The 21,294-nt window shown below is 36.6% G+C and overlaps 1 protein-coding gene across 4 annotated transcripts in view; it reads right to left on the bottom strand.

Moving 5' to 3' along the window:
* The window catches only part of VPS13A (vacuolar protein sorting 13 homolog A), a 238,492-nt gene continuing 217,198 nt past the window's right edge, over positions 1 to 21,294 (bottom strand). For 3 of the 4 annotated variants that reach the window (XM_019033908.4, XM_055351759.2, XM_055351760.2), the window contains exons 69-72: positions 15,571 to 15,656; positions 12,919 to 13,042; positions 11,304 to 11,378; positions 1 to 5,559 (exon numbers count right to left, since the gene is read on the bottom strand). In XM_019033908.4, coding sequence (XP_018889453.4) covers positions 5,509 to 5,559; positions 11,304 to 11,378; positions 12,919 to 13,042; positions 15,571 to 15,656 — 336 coding nt within the window. In that variant the 3' untranslated portion in view covers positions 1 to 5,508. The other variant, XM_019033909.4, reaches the window with a different exon arrangement.

Genomic DNA, 21,294 nt, shown 5'->3' with positions numbered 1-21,294 from the left:
AAAGATCAGAAATCTTTATTTGACAAAGGTATACATGGTGAAAATGGGCAGTCATCTTACCATGCAATCCAAATCTACCAATACCAAGAAATGCTTATTGTTAAGAAAAAAAATCATTAGTGAGCATGGCCAACCAATTTTTAGAGAGAAGAATAAAAGAATAAGATTAGTTTCAAAAGGAAGAACTTCACTGTAAATATCTGTGTTTATAAATTATCTTAGAATACACAAAACCAAGGCAGAGGCTGTGTAACAGGCAACTGAGCCAAGCACACATAAAAGAGGGATGAGGAACAGAAAAGTGTAGGAAATCCTGCAGCGATGCAGAAATAGATATTTTTAAAATTATCATAATCAATGACCGTATTTTCATCAAAGAATAAGCATTCCAAAGCAGCACAGGCTATTTGATCAATTTAAAAAACTAGCAAGAGAAAGTATTTTTAAAGTGCACTTTTCCTGAAAAATTCATTTTTATATGTAATACACAGTCACATACAGAGATAATTATTTTTAAAATTCTGTAACAGTTTATCTGACCTTGTAACAAGTCCCAGATACCATTCCTAATAGTTTGTGAGTGTGGATATTAAATCATTGATATTGAAAATATTTCAGTGTAATCTATGCTACATTTTTACTTGAATGTTTTTCAGCCTAAGAACTGGGAACTTTTGAGTAACAAACTGAACACCGGAGGTATGACAGCATAACAGGAAATGTTGGGATTTTCCAACATGTTCTATTTTAATTATACTTCTGATTATTTGATATCTCATTATACCAATCTCACAGGGTTTCTTGTTACAAGGACTTCATTAGAAGGAATACATTATTAAGGTATCAGAGTAACACTAAATGAATAGTTCAATGACAGGGATTTTCTATCATAGCAGTGTGATATCTATCATCATAGCAGGTGTTAAACTATAATATAAATTAATTTGTATTTGTACAAAGTAATAAAAACTTTAAAAATATACCCATATCAACCTAAAAAATTGAAGTTATATTTCTTGTATAGCTTTTTGGGTAACCAAAATAATTTTTTTTTTGAAAATGCCATAATGCTTTAAAAAAAGAACTAATCTGTAATTCTAAAGTAAAAAATTTTTTAAATGACATGGAAAAATTTACAAAAGAGGAAATATAAAGTAGAAAAAGGTTTCAATAAAAGAAACATGAGTGAGGTTTGTAATAGAGTAGGATTCTGCATCTTCTCAATGTGCTGGCCTTGCTTTTCGGATAGTCCTGAAACAAATACTACTTTAGACCAATTGTGACAGTGGGAGAAAAGTTTGCTGTAACAGCCAGAGTGGCCAAAAGTTGACAGTACAGATTACAAGAATCGAAATTTTAACCGACAAATCCTAGCTTGATTAGGTTGCCATTAACAATAAGGTATAATTTCAAAAGTATACTTCAAAGGACTAAGGAGGGTGAATGGGTTTCCTTTTAGAGTTGCGCTATACTGAAAAGCACCAAAAAAAATCAGATTGACTAAGTCTGTATTGAGTCCTGCATACAGAATGTAAGTTATTTACGTTTTCTACTTGGATCTTAAAGAAATGAGGAAATCCACTGTTTTAGTAAAAAGTCATTGATATTTGCATAGCACCCCCCAGAGACTGAATATTTTGGCCCTACCAGAATGTGCCCTACGTATTAGCTCCCCATTTTTAAAGGCCTCTGCCACCTGTATGGTGAATCAGCCAAAAGGTAGATGGTGCAGATTCAACGGACTCAAAAGGACAATGTGTGTCCCCAGTTCTATTATAGTAAAATGCTTAGTGGTAAAGAGGTTAAAATACATCTAGGTAAACAAAAGACTATGGCCTTTTTTGGTTGCTGTTTGTGGATCTAATTTTTCTATGCTTTTTCTGGTCCCACTGAATCATATGAGGTTGCCCGATACACAGCAGAGAAGAAAAATATTTTAGAAACCAAGAGTGATTCCATCTTCTCACTCAAAAGAAGAAGTGCTAAGCATCTCTAGACTTCCTGAGTTGCGGATCTGCTGCTCCTTATCTAAGGTCAGGCTCCACACAATCCAGACTCTTCCAACAATCACTGGATGGCCCGTGCCTCCTGCAGCAGTCTTTCAAGCTTTCTTTTTTTCAATTGCATTTCATAACAGGAAACACTTTATATTGTGACCCAGTATACATAGTAAATAGAATATTTAGCTGAAACAGTATTTCAGGAACCAATACTTAACCACTTTATATGCTCTATTGTTCCTCTAATTTTTATTATTTAACGTTTAAAATATACTGGTCTTGAGCTGTTAAGTTGATTTCATGACCCACTAATGAGTTAGGACTTACGGTGTGGAAAAACAGCATCCCTGAGGATTTGGGTTGATCCTGACAAAAGGTAACAAGCAATGCCCTGGAAGCCGAAAAGATTTCTCTGAACTGTGTTGGCTGAGCCATGAAAGCATCCACTGTCAATGTATTTGGTACACACTTTGAGCTTCTACAGGCAAACTAATCAAGTATTTTGTCCCAATCTTTTTAATACAGAGGCCTACATGAGGGGGCACTTGGCATAGCCTGAAGGATCAACTAATACTGGCAAGTGATAACTGAATAATTTAGGTGCAGGAAATTCAGCACTGTGTAGAGTCCTTTTAATTTAATCTTTCTTTTTACCAGAGAGTAATACGATGCTACTATATGGGATGTTTCTAAGAGATGAGCTAGGTGCATAGATATTCAATGGAACAATATTACCGCTATTACTATTGGAAGAAATGAGAGAGATAATTATGATAGAAAATATCACGTAAGTCTAAGAAAGACTTATTCACTTGGAGGCCACAGGATAGTTGCCTCCAAATGGACTAGGATTGTGGAGGAGAGGGGTAGGTAAGAACTGTCTACAGGTGGTAATGATTGTTTAGGGTCCAGATAACAACAACTCAGCCACACTAAAATGACCTTGGGATTTTTGTGAACACTAAAGGAAAAGCAGCAAATATGTATACTCTAAAAGGGAAGACACTGGAGAAGTGTATGTGCCTTTTGGCTCAGAGAGTATTTTGCAAATGTGAAGAAATCACAAGCTGCTTTTTGTACCAGAAATCAAAGTCACTCTTTCTGATTATGATTTTCTGGTGGAGAGTTGGCAGGGAACAGGCACTCTGCCTTGGTCTTCACACAATTATCATAGACCAGAAGACATGCTGTGCTGGAATTAAGGGCCTAGTAATATAGCTAGTTAGCAAATAATACATGGAAGGGGCACAAGACTCAACACCTCATTCCATAGCCACTACCAAACAAACAACTAAGACAGACAAGCTTAAATTTCTCCAGCAGAGAGCCATTTCTTGTAGTTAAATGTAATTTAGGGCAGATGGTTTTCAAATACAAGAAGATTCTATATTCTAACCTTCAAGAAAAATGGGCTACAGAATCAAACAAAAACTGTAAATTGTAAAATGTGATGCTAAAAACACTGACTATCTAGTGATCTACTGATTTCTTAGTGTTTTTGTTTAGATGAAGACAATCTTCTAAAACAAATGATATGATGTAGCTCTTAAAACTGTGGGTCCCTCTAGTCTAGAGACAAGGAAGTGATGGGAGGAGGTGATGAGTAAATGAGTGGCAAGGAAAGAAAAGAGATTTCACGGTTCTTATGGCAAGGGAACAGGAAAGACAGGCACTATCCTTTCTATGTGGATTAGTTACAAGACACACTCCTGCTGGCTGCCAGAGGGCACCAGAAGAATTTCTATGTTTACTATTTATGTAAGGCTTTTCTACTTCAGGACACTACACCCAGGGAGGCAGGGGACTGTAATTTTTCTGAGTATGGTGAAATCATAACATTGGAATGGGTAATGAAGTATTTGGTTTTGGATGAGGACAGTCTGATGCAAGCTTTCTGACTACCTCTACTGTTGCGTTTAATTCTGACAAAAGCAAAACTGGAGGAGCTTAGCAACAGAGAAAATATGCACTTTTTTTTTTTTTTAAACAAAGGTCAACATGGAAACACACTTTCATGTGATTTTAAACTTGTGGTTTGATTCAATTTAAGTTCAGCAAAGAAAAAAGCATTTTGGGGGAAACTACTGAGAATAAACAATGTGTTTTAGTAATCAGAGAGAAATCAATAGCATTTAGTAGATTTGGTCAGCAAGAAATAGCATGCTGTTTATTTTAGCTTTTATAACAAAGCAAGGGTTTAAGGAGCCTGAGAAGAATTTCACAACTATTGACTATACAGAGTCTTCAATTCCAAAAACAGTTTATAGTAACTTCGTGGCACATACAACATGCATTGAATACTCTGTATTATTCAGTAACTAAATAGGATCCTGCATCATTCTCTTCATAGTTCACAATCATACATTTATTCTCTTTTACCTGAAACAGTCCATTAATATTAAGGTGCAAAGATCTTGGACAAAAACCAAGAAAGAAAACCTCATGTCCTTATTTTTACTAATGTATAGCTGATGATTTCTGTGATAAGCTGTAAATTTAAAAGCGTGACTCTCATTTGAATAACTGTAGAGAAAGCAAACCAGAAATTCTCAATCTGTTGGCAACAGGACAGGTTATTGGGTTAGATTTTAGGGTACATACACTTTATATGAGAGGGACTGTCTGTTGGAAGCATAATTCACTATCTAAGATGTTGGGAATTGTGTTTATTCCATGTTAACAGTGAATGGAAAGTAGGCAATGTTAAGGCTTTAAAAATTCTCCTTTGATATTAGCAGTCTATTAAAAACATGACTTGGGTAAACCAAGTAGATCTCATGAAATAGGCTTGAGGAAATATTTCAAAGGCCCTAAAGTTCTGAAACAGACTTCCTTTTTTGAAGTAGGATACTTATTTCTTTAAGGTTTCTTAAGGGGAGGCTTCAATCTATGTTATAAATTATATTTTAAAAGATTGTTTTTAATAATGCTATGCATTTTAAGTATAATTCAAACCTATCCTTTATATTAAAAAGGAAAATAATATCAAAATATTTATCTGGCAAAAGAACTTCATGATTCTGAAGAAACCACCACCAAAGTTCTCTTGATACCACTGAGGCAATGTTTGATTTGATTATTTACCCATCACTCAGGGAGTTTGAAATAAGCATGACAGAAGTACAAAATGTGAACTAGAAACATTAAACTTGGCTCCATGTGGAGATGAATTATGGGCAGCCTCTCCACCATTACAGAGAAAAACATGGAGCAAATACTTAAGATTCATAATTTTGTCTTTTACAAAATAATTAGAATTATAAATAGATGCATGATTCAATTTAGAAAACCAGGTAATTGCTGAAGAATTAAAATATTTTAATCACATAGCTGTTCTACCTGATTCTGGTTTTGTGTTTTTTTGTTTTTTTGTTTGTTTTTGTTTTTTAGCATCCAGAATACAGGGTACTTGAAATCATTTCTGTAATATGCTTCCCAAACAGGTTTTGGAAGGTAGTCTAGGAGCTATAATCACTTATTGCTGTGTGTCTTCAGGCAGTGTTCTCTGTCAGAGGCTGGGAGAAGGTTCTCTTGCTTCTTGTAGCTTTGTAAGGATCCACTGCGGTGGGAAAATAAATGAACATTTGCTTACTTCAGTGAACTTGCAATGAAACAAAATGTAATGAATGGAGACCTAGAAGTTAGCTTTATAGTTTAGTTAGGTATATACTGACAGCCAATACATAAAATTCATCCTGCAAAAGAGATCATTCACTTCAATGGCCCAGATGGCTCAGGGACAATAGTACTTGGTTTAATAGTAGGAATGCAGTTCTTCTAAGGTCTTTGGATGTTCATCTTCAGAATTAAGTGAAATGAGCCAGCCTGAGAGAAAAAAATTCCTTCCAATCTGTGCTGATTTTCTATCATGAACTTCCATAAATCCAGATATAGGATTCTACTAATGGAGTAGAAATACTTACATACAATTCCAGAGAGGGTAGTAGAAGCAACATTCTTGAGCATTTTAGGTGCTCTCACAATACATTTTCTATTCTAAAATAATTTGAAATTACAAAAATAAAATGTAAATGTAATACACACCTTTCTACCAGTAATGTCTATTATTATTGGGCATGGATGACAGATAAAAGCCATGGAGGTGATACAGGGCTTATTCTAATATATAAAGATTTCACAGAGATGTTTGTACCTCTTTAACTTAAAAGAGCCTAGTAAGAATAGCCCTAAGATAGGGAGACAAAGATAACTGCATCCAGTAGCCTTCTCTGGATGTTCCTGGCCAAGCGGGAGGATTAAAAACAAACCTTCTGGGATAAAGTCAGTCACATGGTGAAGGAATTAAAAGAAAACTTTATTGCAGGTAAATTGAAACAGGTGGTACTGTCCTTCAGTGACATGAAAGAAGGTGGCCTAAAAGTCATGCTTATCTGTCTCCCTGTTCCAGGTGACAAGCATATGAAGACTCTGGTAACTTTATTACTCTTTCTTTGTAACTTGCTCCTTTTGTGTTTTCCACTATTAGTGTGTCAGTGTTGCCTTATATCAGAATGTCTAGATAGAAAATTGCATAGGACATGTTAACTGGTCCAAGGTATGTGTATGAGACAGTGGGAGAGGCCCCTAGTTTGCGTTCAGATGTGACAGGTGAACTGGTAAACAGTCACCACAGCCAGGATCAACGCAGAGTGTTGTATGAGTGCAGGAGGCCAGGGATCTGTTCTGAGTCTGGACAGGAGGCCCAGGGATCAAGTATAGGAGAAATGTCCTCTTACTCTAAGTTTTTTTTATTATTATTTTTTTTAATTATACTTCAAGTTTTAGGGTACATGTGCACAACGTGCAGGTTAGTTACATATGTATATATGTGCCATGTTGGTGTGCTGCACCCATCAACTCGTCATTTAACATTAGGTATATCTCCTAATGCTATCCCTCCTCCCTCCCCCCATCCCATAACAGGCCCCGGTGTGTGATGTTCCCCTTCCTGTGTCCATGTGTTCTCATTGTTCAATTCCCACCTATGAGTGAGAACAGGCAGTGTTTGGTTTTTTGTCCTTGCAGTAGTTTGCTGAGAATGATGGTTTCCAGCTTCATCCATGTCCCTACAAAGGACATGAACTCATTATTTTTTATGGCTGTATAGTAGTCCATGGTGTATATGTGCCACATTTTCTTAATCCAGTCTATCATTGTTGGACATTTGGGTTGGTTCCAAGTCTTTGCTATTGTGAATAGTGCCACTATAAACATACATGTGCATGTGTCTTTATAGCAGCATGATTTTTTTTTTGAGATGGAGTTTCGCTGTCGCCCAGGCTGGAGTGCAGTGGCGCCATCCCGGCTCATTGCAAGCTCCGCCTCCCAGGTTCACGCCATTCTCCTGCCTCAGCCTCCCACATAGCTGGGACTACAGGCACCCGCCACCTCGCCCGGCTAATTTTTTGTATTTTTAGTAGAGACGGGGTTTCACCATGTTAGCCAGGATGGTGTCAATCTCCTGACCTCGTGATCCGCCTGCCTCGGCCTCCCAAAGTGCTGGGATTACAGGCGTGAGCCACTGTCCCCGGCCTAGTTCTTTTAATTGTGATGTTAGGGTGTCAATTTTAGATTTTTCCTGCTTTCTCTTGTGGGCATTTAGTGCTATAAATTTCCCTCTACACACTGCTTTGAATGTGTCCCAGAGATTCTGCTATGTTGTGTCTTTGTTCTCATTGGTTTCAAAGAACATCTTTATTTCTGCCTTCATTTCGTTATGTACCCAGTAGTCATTCAGGAGCAGGTTGTTCAGTTTCCATGTAGTTGAGTGGTTTTAAGTGAGTTTCTTAATCCTGAGTTCTAGTTTCATTGCACTATGGTCTGAGAGACAGTTTGTTATAATTTCTGTTCTTTTACATTTGCTGAGGAGTGCTTTACTTCCAACTAAGTGGTCAATTTTGGAATAAGTGCAGTGTGGTGCTGAGAAGAATGTATATTCTGTTGATTTGGGGTGGAGAGTTCTGTAGATGTCTATTAGGTCTGCTTGGTGCAGAGCCGAGTTCAATTCCTGGATATCCTTGTTAACTTTGTCTCGTTGATCTGTCTAATGTTGACAGTGGGGTGTTAAAGTCTCCCATTATTATTGTGTGGGAGTCTAAGTCTCTTTGTAGGTCTCTAAGGACTTGCTTTATGAATCTGGGTGCTCCTGCATTGGCTGCATATATATTTAGGATAGTTAGTTCTTCTTGTTGAATTGATCCCTTTACCATTATGTAATGGCCTTCTTTGTCTCTTTTGATCTTTGTTGGTTTAAAGTCTGTTTTATCAGAGACGAGGATTGCAACACCTGCCTTTTTTTGTTTTCCATTTGCTTGGTAGATCTTCCTCCATCCCTTTATTTTGAGCCTATGTGTGTCTCTGCATGTGAGGTGGGTTTCCTGAATACAGCACACTGATGGGTCTTGACTCTTTATCCAATTTGCCAGTCTGTGTCTTTTAATTGGAATATTTAGCCCATTTACATTTAAGGTTAATATTGTTATGTGTGAATTTGATCCTGTCATTATGATGATAGCTGGTTATTTTGCTCGTTGGTTGATGCAGTTTCTTCCTAGCCTTGATGGTCTTTACAATTTGGCATGTTTTTGCAGTGGCTGGTACTGGTTGTTCCTTTCCATGTCTAGTGCTTCCTTCAGGAGCTCTTTTAGGGCAGGCCTGGTGGTGACAAAATCTCTCAGCATTTGCTTGTCTGTAAAGGATGTTATTTCTCCTTCACTTATGGAGCTTACTTTGGCTGGCTATGAAATTCTGGGTTGAAAATTCTTTTCTTTCAGAATGCTGAATATTGGCCCCCACTCTCTTCTGGCTTGTAGAGTTTCTGCCGAGAGATCAGCTGTTTGTTAGTCTGATGGGCTTCCCTTTGTGGGTAACCTGACCTTTCTCTCTGGCTGCCCTTAACATTTTTTCCTTCATTTCAACTTTGGTGAATCTGACAATTAAGTGTCTTGGAGTTGCTCTTCTGGAGGAGTATCTTTGTGGCATTCTCTGTATTTCCTGAATTTGAATGTTGACCTGCCTTGCTAGATTGGGGAAGTTCTCCTGGATAATATCCTGCAGAGTGTTTTCCAACTTGGTTCTATTCTCCCCATCACTTTCAGGTACAACAATCAGACGTAGATTTGGTCTTTTTCACATAGTCCCATATTTCTTGGAGGCTTTGTTCATTTCTTTTTATTCTTTTTTCTCAGCTTCTCTTCTGGCTTCATTTCATTCATTTCATCTTCCATCACTGATACCCTTTCTTCCAGTTGATCGCATCAGTTACTAAGGCTTGTGCATTCGTCACTTAGTTCTCGTGCCTTGGTTTTCAGCTCCATCAGGTCCTTTAAGGACTTCTCTGTATTGGTGATTCTAGTTAGCCATTCATCTAATTTTTTTTCAAGGTTTTTAACTTCTTTGCCATGGGTTCGAACTTCCTCCTTTAGCTTGGTGTAGTTTGAACATCTGAAGCCTTCTTCTCTCAACTTGTCAAAGTCATTCTCCATCCAGCTTTGTTCCGTTGCTGGTGAGGAGCTGCGTTCCTTTGGAGGAGGAGAGGTACTCTGATTTTTAGAGTTTCCAGATTTTCTGCTCTGTTTTTTCCCCACCTTTGTGGTTTTATCTACCTTTGGTCTTTGATGATGGTGACGTACAGATGGGGCTTTGGTGTGGATGTCCTTTCTGTTTGTTAGTTTTCCTTTTAACAGTCAGGACCCTCAGCTGCAGGTCTGTTGGAGTTTGCTGGAGGTCCACTCCAGACCTGTTTGTTTGCCTGGCTATCAGCAGTGGAGGCTGCAGAACAGCAGATATTGGTGAACAGCAAATGTTGCTGCCTGATTGTTCCTCTGGAAGTTTTGTTTCAGAGGAGTACCTGGCCGTGTGAGGTGTCAGTCTGCCCCTACTTGGGGGGTGCCTCCCAGTTAGGCTACTTGGGGGTCAGGGATCCACTTGAGGAGGCAGTCTGTCTGTTCTCAGATGTCCAGCTGTGTGCTGGGAGAACCACTACTCTCTTCAAGGCTGTCAGACAGGGACATTTAAGTCTGCAGAGGATTCTGCTGCCTTTTGTTTGGCTGTGCCCTGCCCCCAGAGGTGGAGTCTACAGAGGCAGGCAGGCCTCCTTGAGCTGCTGTGGGCTCCACCCAGTTCGAGCTTCCGGGCTGCTTTGTTTAGCTACTCAAGCCTCGGCAATGGCGGGTGCCCCTCCCCCAGCCTCGCTGCTGCCTTGCAGTTAGTTTGATCTCAGACTGCTGTGCTAGCAATGAGTGAGGCTCCGTGGGCATAGGACCCTCAGAGCCATGCGTGGGATATAATCTCCTGGTGTGCCGTTTGCTAAGACCGTTGGAAAAGCACAGTATTAGAGTGGGAGTGACCAGATTTTCCAGGTGCCATCTGTCACCCCTTTCTTTGACTAGGAAAGGGAATTCCCTGACCCCTTGCACTTCCCGGGTGAGGTGATGCCTCGCCCTACTTTGGCTAACGCTCGGTGCGCTGCACCCACTGTCCTGCATCCACTTTCTGACACTCCCCAGTGAGATGAACCCAGTACCTCAGTTGGAAATGCAGAAATGACCCATCTTCTGCGTCGCTCACACTAGGAGCTGTAGACTGGAGCTTTTCCTATTCTGCCATCTTGGCTCCACCCTCTTACTGTAAGTTTCATGATATAATGAGTACAACTCAATGTTCTGAATAGCACTTCAGTTGTGATCAATGAGGTCAGACAGTCAATTCATAGTCTTCGTTTTCTTGACAGTGCACATCCTTGTGATTGCCATACTCCCTAAAGTACACACCATGCTTTTCAGTTCACACCATTCTCATCTTGAGGAAACTGTGCTTAGTTGACCTTCTGCAAGATTCTATAGTCAAGAAGGACAGAATCAGTATTCAAACTTGGATTTTCTGTTGGGCTTGGCTCCCTTTGGTCTGTGTCAGCTATGGCAACTTTTTAAAAAATCACGGTAGCTATGCAGTAGAAAAATCAACAATGTGGGGCTACACTTTCCTGTTGGAGCTGATGGATTAACACTAAAACAAAATAATTTTTGTTTGTTGACTTTTTTATTAAAAAAATTATAGTTAGCATTTAAAATAAGATGGAGCAATCTGGTTTGAAAAGCAAGTAGGTATGCCGAATTGAATCTGGTAGAAAAAAAAGTCTGGGGGAAATATTATCTAGTTACATATACTTTTAAAACCTGCCAAAACACAAAAAACAAACAAAAACCCCCAAACAAAACTTATCTGCGTTAAAAAATAGTCCACTTACATGATTTTGAAGTGAGCAGCTCCTATCTATTTAAATAAAAGATTTATTATATTTACCCTGGCATCCTCTGGGGTCTTGAAGTTAATTATTTTTCCAAACTCTCTGGCATGAAATACAGACTTCACTCGTTCCTATAAACAGAATATGTAAATTCATTAAAAAGAAAATCTGGTTGTAAAAATCCATAAAGAAATGCCACAAAGCTTTATTACTGTATGCCTAAAGTGTCCCTCTTATACAAATCATACACCTTAAAAAAGACAAGAATGAGGAAGCAAGAAGAATCAAAACCAATAGAAAAAAAGACTACATTCTATTAATAACACAACCATTATCACTAAACCTAAGTTAGAAAGCTTAAGGTGATATTTTAATTGCTAACGCCATAAAGAGTCGACATAAAGGATGGGAAGGAGGTAAGTCGGGGAGTAGTGCCACTGTTTTTCCTCTCCAAATAATTTCTTACACAGTTGTTATCTGGCCATAGAATCATGAGTGAGTCCAGGTTAAAAATATATGCACATGTGTGTGTATGCATACATACATAAACACATACATATATTGTATGTGTGTGCATGTGTGCGTGCATGTATGTACTTCTGCCATTTTAAACCAGTCATACAGTAAGAATATAGTTTAGAATCAAAGAGAGATCAGGTTGTGTCCTAGATGATTTTCCTCCACTATTTATGCTCCGTTGGTATTATGTTTAGTATTGGTAGTGGGGAGTAGGTAGAGCAGATATTAAGCATTTCAGGGGCAAACAGAAGTGAAACTATTGAGGACAAGGATGATGTTTTCCTCTGTACATATGGGTAAGGTCATAGAGGGCAAAGTAAAGGTTTTACTAGTCAAACATGTTCTATAAGTAATTCAACTATCCATGCAAATACAGACACTAGAAGAAGAATTACATTCTTCTAATTAAAAAAAAAAAAAAAAAAAAACATGAGGCTGGGCCCAGTGGCTTATGTCTGTAATCAAAGTACTTTACTTTGGGAGGCTGAGGCAGGCAGACTGCTTGAGCCCAGGAATTCAAGACCAGACTGGCCAACCTGGTGAAACACCGTCTGTACTAAAAATACAAAAATTAGTCTGGCATGGTGGCACATGCCTGTAATCCCAGGTACTCAGGAGGATGAGGCAGGAGAATCACTTGAACCCGGGAGGTGGAGGTTGCAGTGATCCAAGAGCGCCACTGCACTCCAGCTTGGGCGACAGGGCAAGACTCTGTCTCAGAAAAAAAAGAATGATTGCAGAATTGTAGATATAAGGTGTCATGAAAAGGGGGAAGGGGAAGAAATCAAAGAGAGAATGTATTAATGTTAGAAAGGGAAAAATATATTTAAAAAGCCAGGAAAGCAGTATGGACTGCAGCACAGGCTAATAGCCACTATCCATTATTTCATATGTGGGAAGGTGGGGCTCTGTTACTGAATATACAGCAAGGGCCCAGGAATGTTATTGTCAGTGCAATAGCACAGAAAGCACAGTTTTTCTTGGCCTCGTTTTTTTTTTTCAAGCCTGCGTAAGATAGCAGGTATAAAGGAAAACCACACCAAGACAAAGTGACATCTATAAAAGAGGTAGAGCATTATACAAATAAAAAGGACTACTTCAAAGCATTATTTTCAGTTCCAAGTTTTCAAAAAATAAACCTATTCAACATACCTTTGCTTCAATGCGCAATCTTCTCCCATGAACAATGAATGGCTCTTTGGTAAATTCATCAAAACTATACTGCCACTCACACGTGAGTTGTCCAAATGTTCCCTTTGTTACAAACAATACACCACTGCAAAAAGAAAAACAAAAAAGGAATTCGCTTTAAAATTGAGGCACTTATATCCAATAACAACAGGATACGAATGAATCGCAAGTGCAAATGCAATATTCATCAACATAGACTATATTCTATATTCTTAATGAATTTAAAAGAACTGGAACCATAAAGTGTGTTCTCAGACCATAACAGAACTAAACTAGAAACCCAAACAAAAAGATAACAATAGTATTTCCAAATGCTTAAAAGTAACACTTCCAAATAATCCAGGGGTCAAAGAATCTCAAAGGAAATTAGAAAATATTTTGAACAGAATGAGAATGAAAATACACCATAAAATTTGTGGGATGCAGCTAACATAATGCTCAATGGGAAATTTATAACACAACATATTTATATTAGAAAAACTGAAGCACTTATAAAATCAAATATGTAAGGCACTTCATAAGAAACAGGATACATTTACAGAACCAACTATCAGCCAATATTTGGAGGAACTTTCATATAATTAACGTGTTAGAATAAATACTTTCATTTCTAAGGCTCCATGTAACGTACTTCCCAACTACATCAGAAAAAAGCTTTTCTAACCATGTTGAACAGAATCATCATGCTGAGGGCCTCGGGATGTTCACAGGTAAAATCAAGTCCCATTACTGCCAATTTTAGAGGAAGACTTCAAAAAGCATCATTGTAATTTTTAAATAAATTCTTGTTTTCCCATTTTGAAGAAAGAAACCAAGAAATGAAAATATCTTCTGTCTATAAGAAGTCTATTTAATCCTTCCTTCAAATGTCTGTCTTCTTAATTTTTCTTTCTGATTGAAACATCAATTGTAGGTGCAACCAGAGGTTTGTATTAGATTCAGTTAAAAAAAAAAAAAGGTCTGACTCCTGGCTAGGATGGAAAAGGAGAGAGCTAGCCAGGATTTATATGTCTCACTTCCATCTTCTGTCCCTGCTCCCCTCTTTTACCAGTCCTGGATTACAGGAGCTGATGGAGCAAACCTAGTGGTGCCCCAGGACATCTCCAACCATGTGAAAAATCACAGACAGGCTGGCCAATGTAGCAGCTATTCCCAGTCCTGATTCAAAGATCCTTTATCCTTAAACCCGAAACTTGGAAAGGGAATCTCAAGTATAACTGTCACGTTTTATTCAACTACAACTAATTCACTTCCCTTACTCTGTCAAGGCACCATGGCCTCATCTAAAGAGGTCCACTGTGTTGAGAAAAAAGATAACTTTTAAAATGTTGCAAGATTTGGAACCAAACTTTGCAACTGATTTTGCTTAATGCTGATTCGTTACCTTTCCTTTAGTCAATGGGAAAGTGAGTTACTAAAAACATGATGGAAAATTTTTATGAGCAAAAATGATTGCTGAAGCAATGTCTGTAATTACAAAAGTCTAGAAACAAGTTACATGTAAATTAGTACATACTCCTAAATAAATATTAGGCAGGAATTTACAAATTAAGACAGCTCTCCATATGCTGACATGTAATAATCTTCAAAATATAGATCTCAAGTGAAAAATTAAAACTAAGTACATAATGGTATATATAAGAGACTTTCATCTACATTAAAATATGTGTGTATGTCTACCTATAGAGGCATAGAATATTTCAAGAAGGATACAAAGGAAACAAGTAAAAAATGGACTGCCTCTTGGAAGGGAACAGAGGGACCAGTATCTGGGGTGGAATGAAGACTTACTTTTTACAGGTATAACTTCTAATATTGTGGAAGTTTTCCACTTGGTGTTACTTTTTAAATAAGTAAAATAGGGCTATACATTTTAGATTCAGAAATTGAGATTACAACATTAAAAGTGACTGCTTAGTAGTCACCTTGAACCAACACAATGCTCATATAACTTTACCTTTCAATAGTGAACAAAACCATAGATTGACAATTCATTTCTCTTTAGCTCTAACTTCTCCCTGCTAGCCATATTTTCACTCTCCACCACCCAGAGACTGCCATCTTACTAATGCACTTGCTCATTTTTTCCCTAGTTTAACAATGACTTCTGCACACTTGCCCCTCTGAGGCTATGCCCCTGTGTATTTTTACATGTACCCCTCCACTGTCTATTTGAAGAAGTCGCTGGAGTATCCACCTAAAATTTTATCTGCTTCTACTAGTATATCCACTTACGTCAATCTATATATATTCTAACAAACAGATACTACCAGAGGACTGCTGACTTCTGGGATAACCTAAAATTGTATACTTCTTCAGAGAGGAGAAAGCTTACTTTTAAGAGGATAGCTTTATGGAATTTCTGCATCCATTTAAATTAGTTGAAACAAATACTAAAATATTGATGTCTGTGCATGACTGTGTTTATCTGTATGCATGCACAAAGCTATGCAGGAAATTTATGTAATGTTTACGGAGTTAGGCTTGTGGAGCAAGAAGACCCAAGAATCAGTGTGACTATATGGAACAAAAGGTGAATAACAAATCTTCACCTCATGAGTCGCTGTCAGTTAACCCCTTATAAAATTACATAAGAGAAAGAAAGCAAGTTACCGTCTGGTTATCATTAGCATATCTGTCTTATTGATCATGACATGGGTAAAATATTTGTATTTTGCAAATCTTCCATTTTCCATGACCTGAAAGAAAAAAGTGAGAGACAATGAGAAAATTGATAGTATTCCTACTGTACTGCAAACAATGCCTTATAGTCCTCTAAAAACCATTTCTCAATGGGGCAAATCATTAACATACAGGAAACATTTAATTATTTGTAAAATCATTGCTGTTTCCTTTTTAAAAGCATCTACTTGCACTACTTTATTTAAGATTAGTCAGTTGCAGCAATGCCAACCTTTAATGCTAGACTTTTAGAAGCTGATGTTATCTTACAAAGTTTAAATTCAATCTAATGAGGTATTTAACTATTACAGTGACTTTATATTGGAAAACACATTAGTATTTAATAATATTTGTACAAAAACACATGTAAATACTAACACATATCTAAACATATGCATCACATAAATTACTTATTAGCTTCTGCCTTGTGCTAGAAATTTCGTATATAACAAATATGCTTTTCTTTGTCAATCTCACAACTTATTAAAAAATAAAGAGCAGAGAGTTTCTGGACAAACAGGGACCCCAAGGCTTACTTAGCCTTTGAATCAATCTTTATTTTCAAGACTGTTGAAACACTGTCTATCCATGACACTGTTTATTAACAATTGTTTCCTTCAAGAAATGTAAATATAACCATATGAACAAAATAGATTTACCATTTTAAATTCCATTTTCAGTAATATTTGCTCTGAGGATGGAGGTACTTCAGCTATTTAAAGTACACAGCAGGCTAGCCTACTGTTTTTACAGGCAAGGCAAGCAATGTAATTATGACTAAGATCCCTCAAGAAGAGGCATGTAACGAATTTAGCCAAATGTGAAAAATCATAAAGAAATCCAAAAGAGGATATAAAGGTTTTAGAAAATTGTGTTCCATGAAGCTGTACCAAAAAACTAAAATTATTTAGCATAGAAGAAAGCTTAAGAAGTGACTTCATGATGATCTTCATATAGAAAATTGATAGTTTTCATTTTTATCTGAGAAAGAAGTTAAAAAACTAAAATAGCAGGATGACTCATACAGATTAATTGCATGGAAGAAGTTTCTAACTTCAATGATTATAAAATATTGAGGAAAAGAATATCTTTACTATTTACTGTAGTAGGGCAAATAAACACAAACACTTTGTATTACAAATGAAAAAGGGACATACATACAGATTCAGAAAAAATTAATATGAATTACAGCAGTTCTCCCTTATCTGCAGGGGGATATGTTCCTAGACCTCCAGTGGGTGCCTGAAACCACAGACAGCACTGAGCCCTACATATATTCTATGTTTTTTCCTATATACACACACCTATGATAAAGTTTAATTTATCAATTAGGCACAGTAAGAGATTAACAATAACCAATAATAAAATAGAACAATTATACTGTAATAAAAGGTATGTGAAGGTTTATATCTGAAATTTTCCATTTAATATTTTCAAACCACGGTTGGCCATGGGTAACTGAAACTGCAGAAAGCAACTGTGGATATGACAGGACTACTGTATTAGATAATTTATAAATTATGCAAATAATTTTGAAAACTTAGATGAAAAGAACTATGTTTTAAGAAATATAAATTATTAAGAGGAAGAAGCATCATGAGTAGAAATTATTTGTGGATGACAGTACAGCTGGAAAATCCAAGCACACAAAACCCAGTAATCAATTTGGAAATGGAAGAGAAAGAAATCCCGTTTACAAGGGTAATAAAAAGATAAATATTTACATGTAAGTTTAATAAATACTGTGTAGAATATAGGTGATAAAAGCCATACCACTCTATTCAGGGGAGTAAAAGAAATTTTGGAAATGGAAATCCATATCTTATTCTTGGATATAAAAATTTATCATAATAAAGATGTTATTGACTCCCTCCCAATTTTTACACACACACGCACACACACACACACACACACAACTTCATGTGATCCCAAGATGGTGGTTTTTGGAGCATGGGGTAGGAGGTAAGAAGTGATTTGTCAAAATTATACTAAAATGTAGCTAGGAAAAATATGTGGTAATATCCAGTAAATTATGAAAGAAGAATGAGAAGAACTACTCTAGAAGACATTAATGCAATTTATAAAGCTGCAGTAGTGAAATAGTTTGGTGCTGGTAAAGTATATGCAGACATATCAAAGGAAAGAATACAGATTACAGAAACTGACCACTATGCATATACGACATTATAAAATCCTATCCAATTACGGAAATTTATTAAATCAAGACAGCACTTCAAATTAGTGGGTAAACACATGTATTATCAAATAAATGGCGTTTTAAGTAACTCACTGGCTAAAGCTGTATCCTTCTGTCTATATACCCAATCAATTCTACATGGATCAATGATTTAAGTATAGAAAATAACTATAAAAGTACTAGAAAAAGTAACATTTTAATAATCTTTTTTTTTTTTTTTTCCTGACAGAGCCTCGCTCTGTCACCCAGGCTGGAGTGCAGTGATGCGATCTTGGCTCACTGCAAACTCTGCCTCCCGGGTTCATGCCATTCTCCTGCCTCAGCCTCCCGAGTAGCTGGGACTACAGGCACCCATCACCACGCCCGGCTAATTTTTTTTTGTATTTTTAGTAGAGACGGGGTTTCACCATGTTAGCCAGGATCTTGATCTCCTGACCTCCTGATCTGCCCGCCTCTGCCTCCCAAAGTGCTGGGATTACAGGCGTGAGCCACCACGCCCGGCCCATTTTAATAATCTTGAAGTGGGAAAGGCCAAAATATAATAGAGTCCATAAAACACAACATAACAAATTGTTAAGTACATAGAACTTAACCACTACTGAATGGCAAAACGATAAGCAAATAAACAGTAATAAAGTAAAATAACAGAAAAACCAAAGGACAATTTGGGAAAATATTTGTCAATACAGAGATATAGAGTCAATTTCAAAATATAGACAATTCTAGCAATTTGAAGAAACCGACAGAAAAAAATGAGTAAAGCAGTAGAAAAATGTGTGAAGAATATGAACAGGTAGTTCAGAAAAAAAAAAAATCTGACTGATAAACATGAGAAAATATTCACTATAACTCAAAATTAGGAAAATGCAAATCAATTAAACATACCCTCTGAGTCAGCAATTACACTGCTAGAATTTATTTTAGGCAAAAGTATGCCAAAATATACATATAAGAATCTTCACAGCAATATTGTATTAAAAGCACAAAATCTAAATATTCATTAAAAGGGTACTGGTTAAATAAATTCATGTACAGCCATACAATGGAGCATTATGAAGTCATAAAAAACCTGTGCATACTGACATAGAGAGATGTATAAGATATAGTAAATAAAATTATATTACAAAAGAGAATGTATAGAATGAAAAGTAGAAATGCATACATGTACCTATATTTGTACGTACATGTATCTGTGCATATAAGCAGTTAAACCAGTTTCAACATGTAGAAACTTCTGGAAGGTATACATCAATCTATTAACAGCACTGATCACTGGGCTTCTGAAGCATAATGGTGGAGGCAGAAGTTAAGCTTTTATTTTTAATTTTACATTCTTTTATTCTGTTTCAGTTTTTTGATATCTGAAAAGAAACTGGCTTTCAAAGATTCATTTTCTTTTGTTCCATATGGCGAAGTTTAAAAATGAAGAATACAAATGTTGATCTCCTCAAGAATGCCACTGCTAATAGAATTCAAGAGCCTACATACACCATTAATAGATCGTAACCTTCCAATAGTTTAAAAGCTATGGTTTATTCCAAGTACCTAACTTTTATTTCCATATTATGCTAAGTTTGGGCATTGTAATTAAGCCTACCTCTCATCACTTTCTACTTTCCAGACCCAACTTAAATCAAATCTAATCTGTGCATATAAGCAGTTAAACCAGTTTCAACAGTCACAACAGCATCTGGTATAAATAAGAGCTAAAAGAATCCAGAGAAAGTAATTCATATAATGCTTTCCATCCAAAACCTTAAATGTAACACACTTGATAGATTAATGAGCTTTATGGTCATAGTAGTCTGTTTTGAAACGTAATCAACCGTATCCTTTGTTATTAGAGTGACTGTATTTGAATAAACGTCAAAGCGTCAAAGATAACTCATCGCACAGCAAAATCTTGCTGGTCAGTCTCCATTATAACATGAGAATACGGAATAAGAACATTATAAACAGAATCCAAAACTTTCAAACTGAATCCACAGAAGTTAACGGGAGAGAACGTCACGCTGTAAAAAGTCTACAAATGTCACGTTGTAGTCACAAATTCCTGCCTGACTTTATAAATGCATTATATAAGAAGCTTTAGACTATTCAAAACATCATTTTTGGGGGGAAAATCCCCCAGAATTTTAGAACTGAAAAACTCCTGTTGTTCATCCAAACCAATCTCTTCCTTTTACACACAAAGAAACTGAGGATCAGTAAGTGTCTAATGAATCTTCTAAATATAAATTTTCACCATCTTGTGTAATTAGGTAAGAGTACATCTAAGTGACTTGCTTGGGGTTAGTTGCAAAACTGGGCTCAGAAAACTGGATTCTTCACTTCTAATTCCAGTGCGTTTCACTATACCAAACATATCATGATGTTTTTTCCTCATGGTATCAGTCATACTTTCCTCATGGTACCTCAAAAAATGTCTTTGATATCCCTGGATACTGATAGTTGCTGAGGTAGGCTGCTAATTTTTTCCAGGTCAACAGTATTCAAATAATTTAGTGTCAAAAATCCTATCTTCCTCCATCCCAAACAGATGCTAGGTATAAATGGTTCTATTAAAATAATTTGTGATAGCCTTTAAAATAAATGAAGAATTAGCAAAATCAGGGTTTGGGAATCATCATGTAGGGCCTTTACATAAAGACCAAGATTTGGCTGAACTATGAAGGAATTAACAATGCCAGTACTTTAGACATGTTAGCCTCATTTATATGCTTAAATGTTAAAGGAAAAACATTTTTTTCGCCTTATTCATTAAAAGTATATATATAAATTACCTATCATAGTTTAAGAATTAGTAAAAGAAACAGAAACACAATGGAAACCGCATTCATTATATACAATTGTCAGAATCTATAGGTAATAATTAAAATATATGGTTCCTGGTAAACAGGTCCTTTTGCATTTAGAAAAGATGAGTACATAAACCATACTTTATTAGACATAAATAAATTCAAACCAAATTCATGATACATTTGGAAACACAAAGAAAGTGGAACTTGAAGGACAGAGCCATGGTAACAGAGACACTTCTAACACTCTCAAATCATCCAAATGTTATGAAGAAACAGAATCCCTTAACAAAAATACTTCTGAAAAATAATGCAAAATATGAAAAGATTAAAAATAGGAATAAATCACTAAAATAAAAGGCTTTAAGTCCCAACCAAAGAATGTGTTAATCATTAATAGGAAATATATTTAAGAAAATTGGTTAAAGGACAAGAACATGTTGTTCGGCAAAACAAAAAACCAAAATCTAATCAATATCTGACTCATTTGGAAGACAAGTGTTGCAAAGAGGTATGAACGTTTAAAAAAAATAGCAAAAATGGGGGATTAAAAACATGAAATTCAGCCAGACACGGTGCCTCACACCTGTAATCCCAGCACTTTGGGAGGCCGAGGTGGGTGGATCCCAAGGCCAGGAGTTTGAGACCAGCCCGGCCAAC

The sequence above is a fragment of the Gorilla gorilla genome, chromosome 13 (assembly GCF_029281585.2).
Source record: "Gorilla gorilla gorilla isolate KB3781 chromosome 13, NHGRI_mGorGor1-v2.1_pri, whole genome shotgun sequence".
Lineage (NCBI taxonomy): Eukaryota > Metazoa > Chordata > Mammalia > Primates > Hominidae > Gorilla > Gorilla gorilla.
Note: the sequence above shows the minus strand (reverse complement) of the source record. Positions and strands in the feature narration are given on the sequence as shown.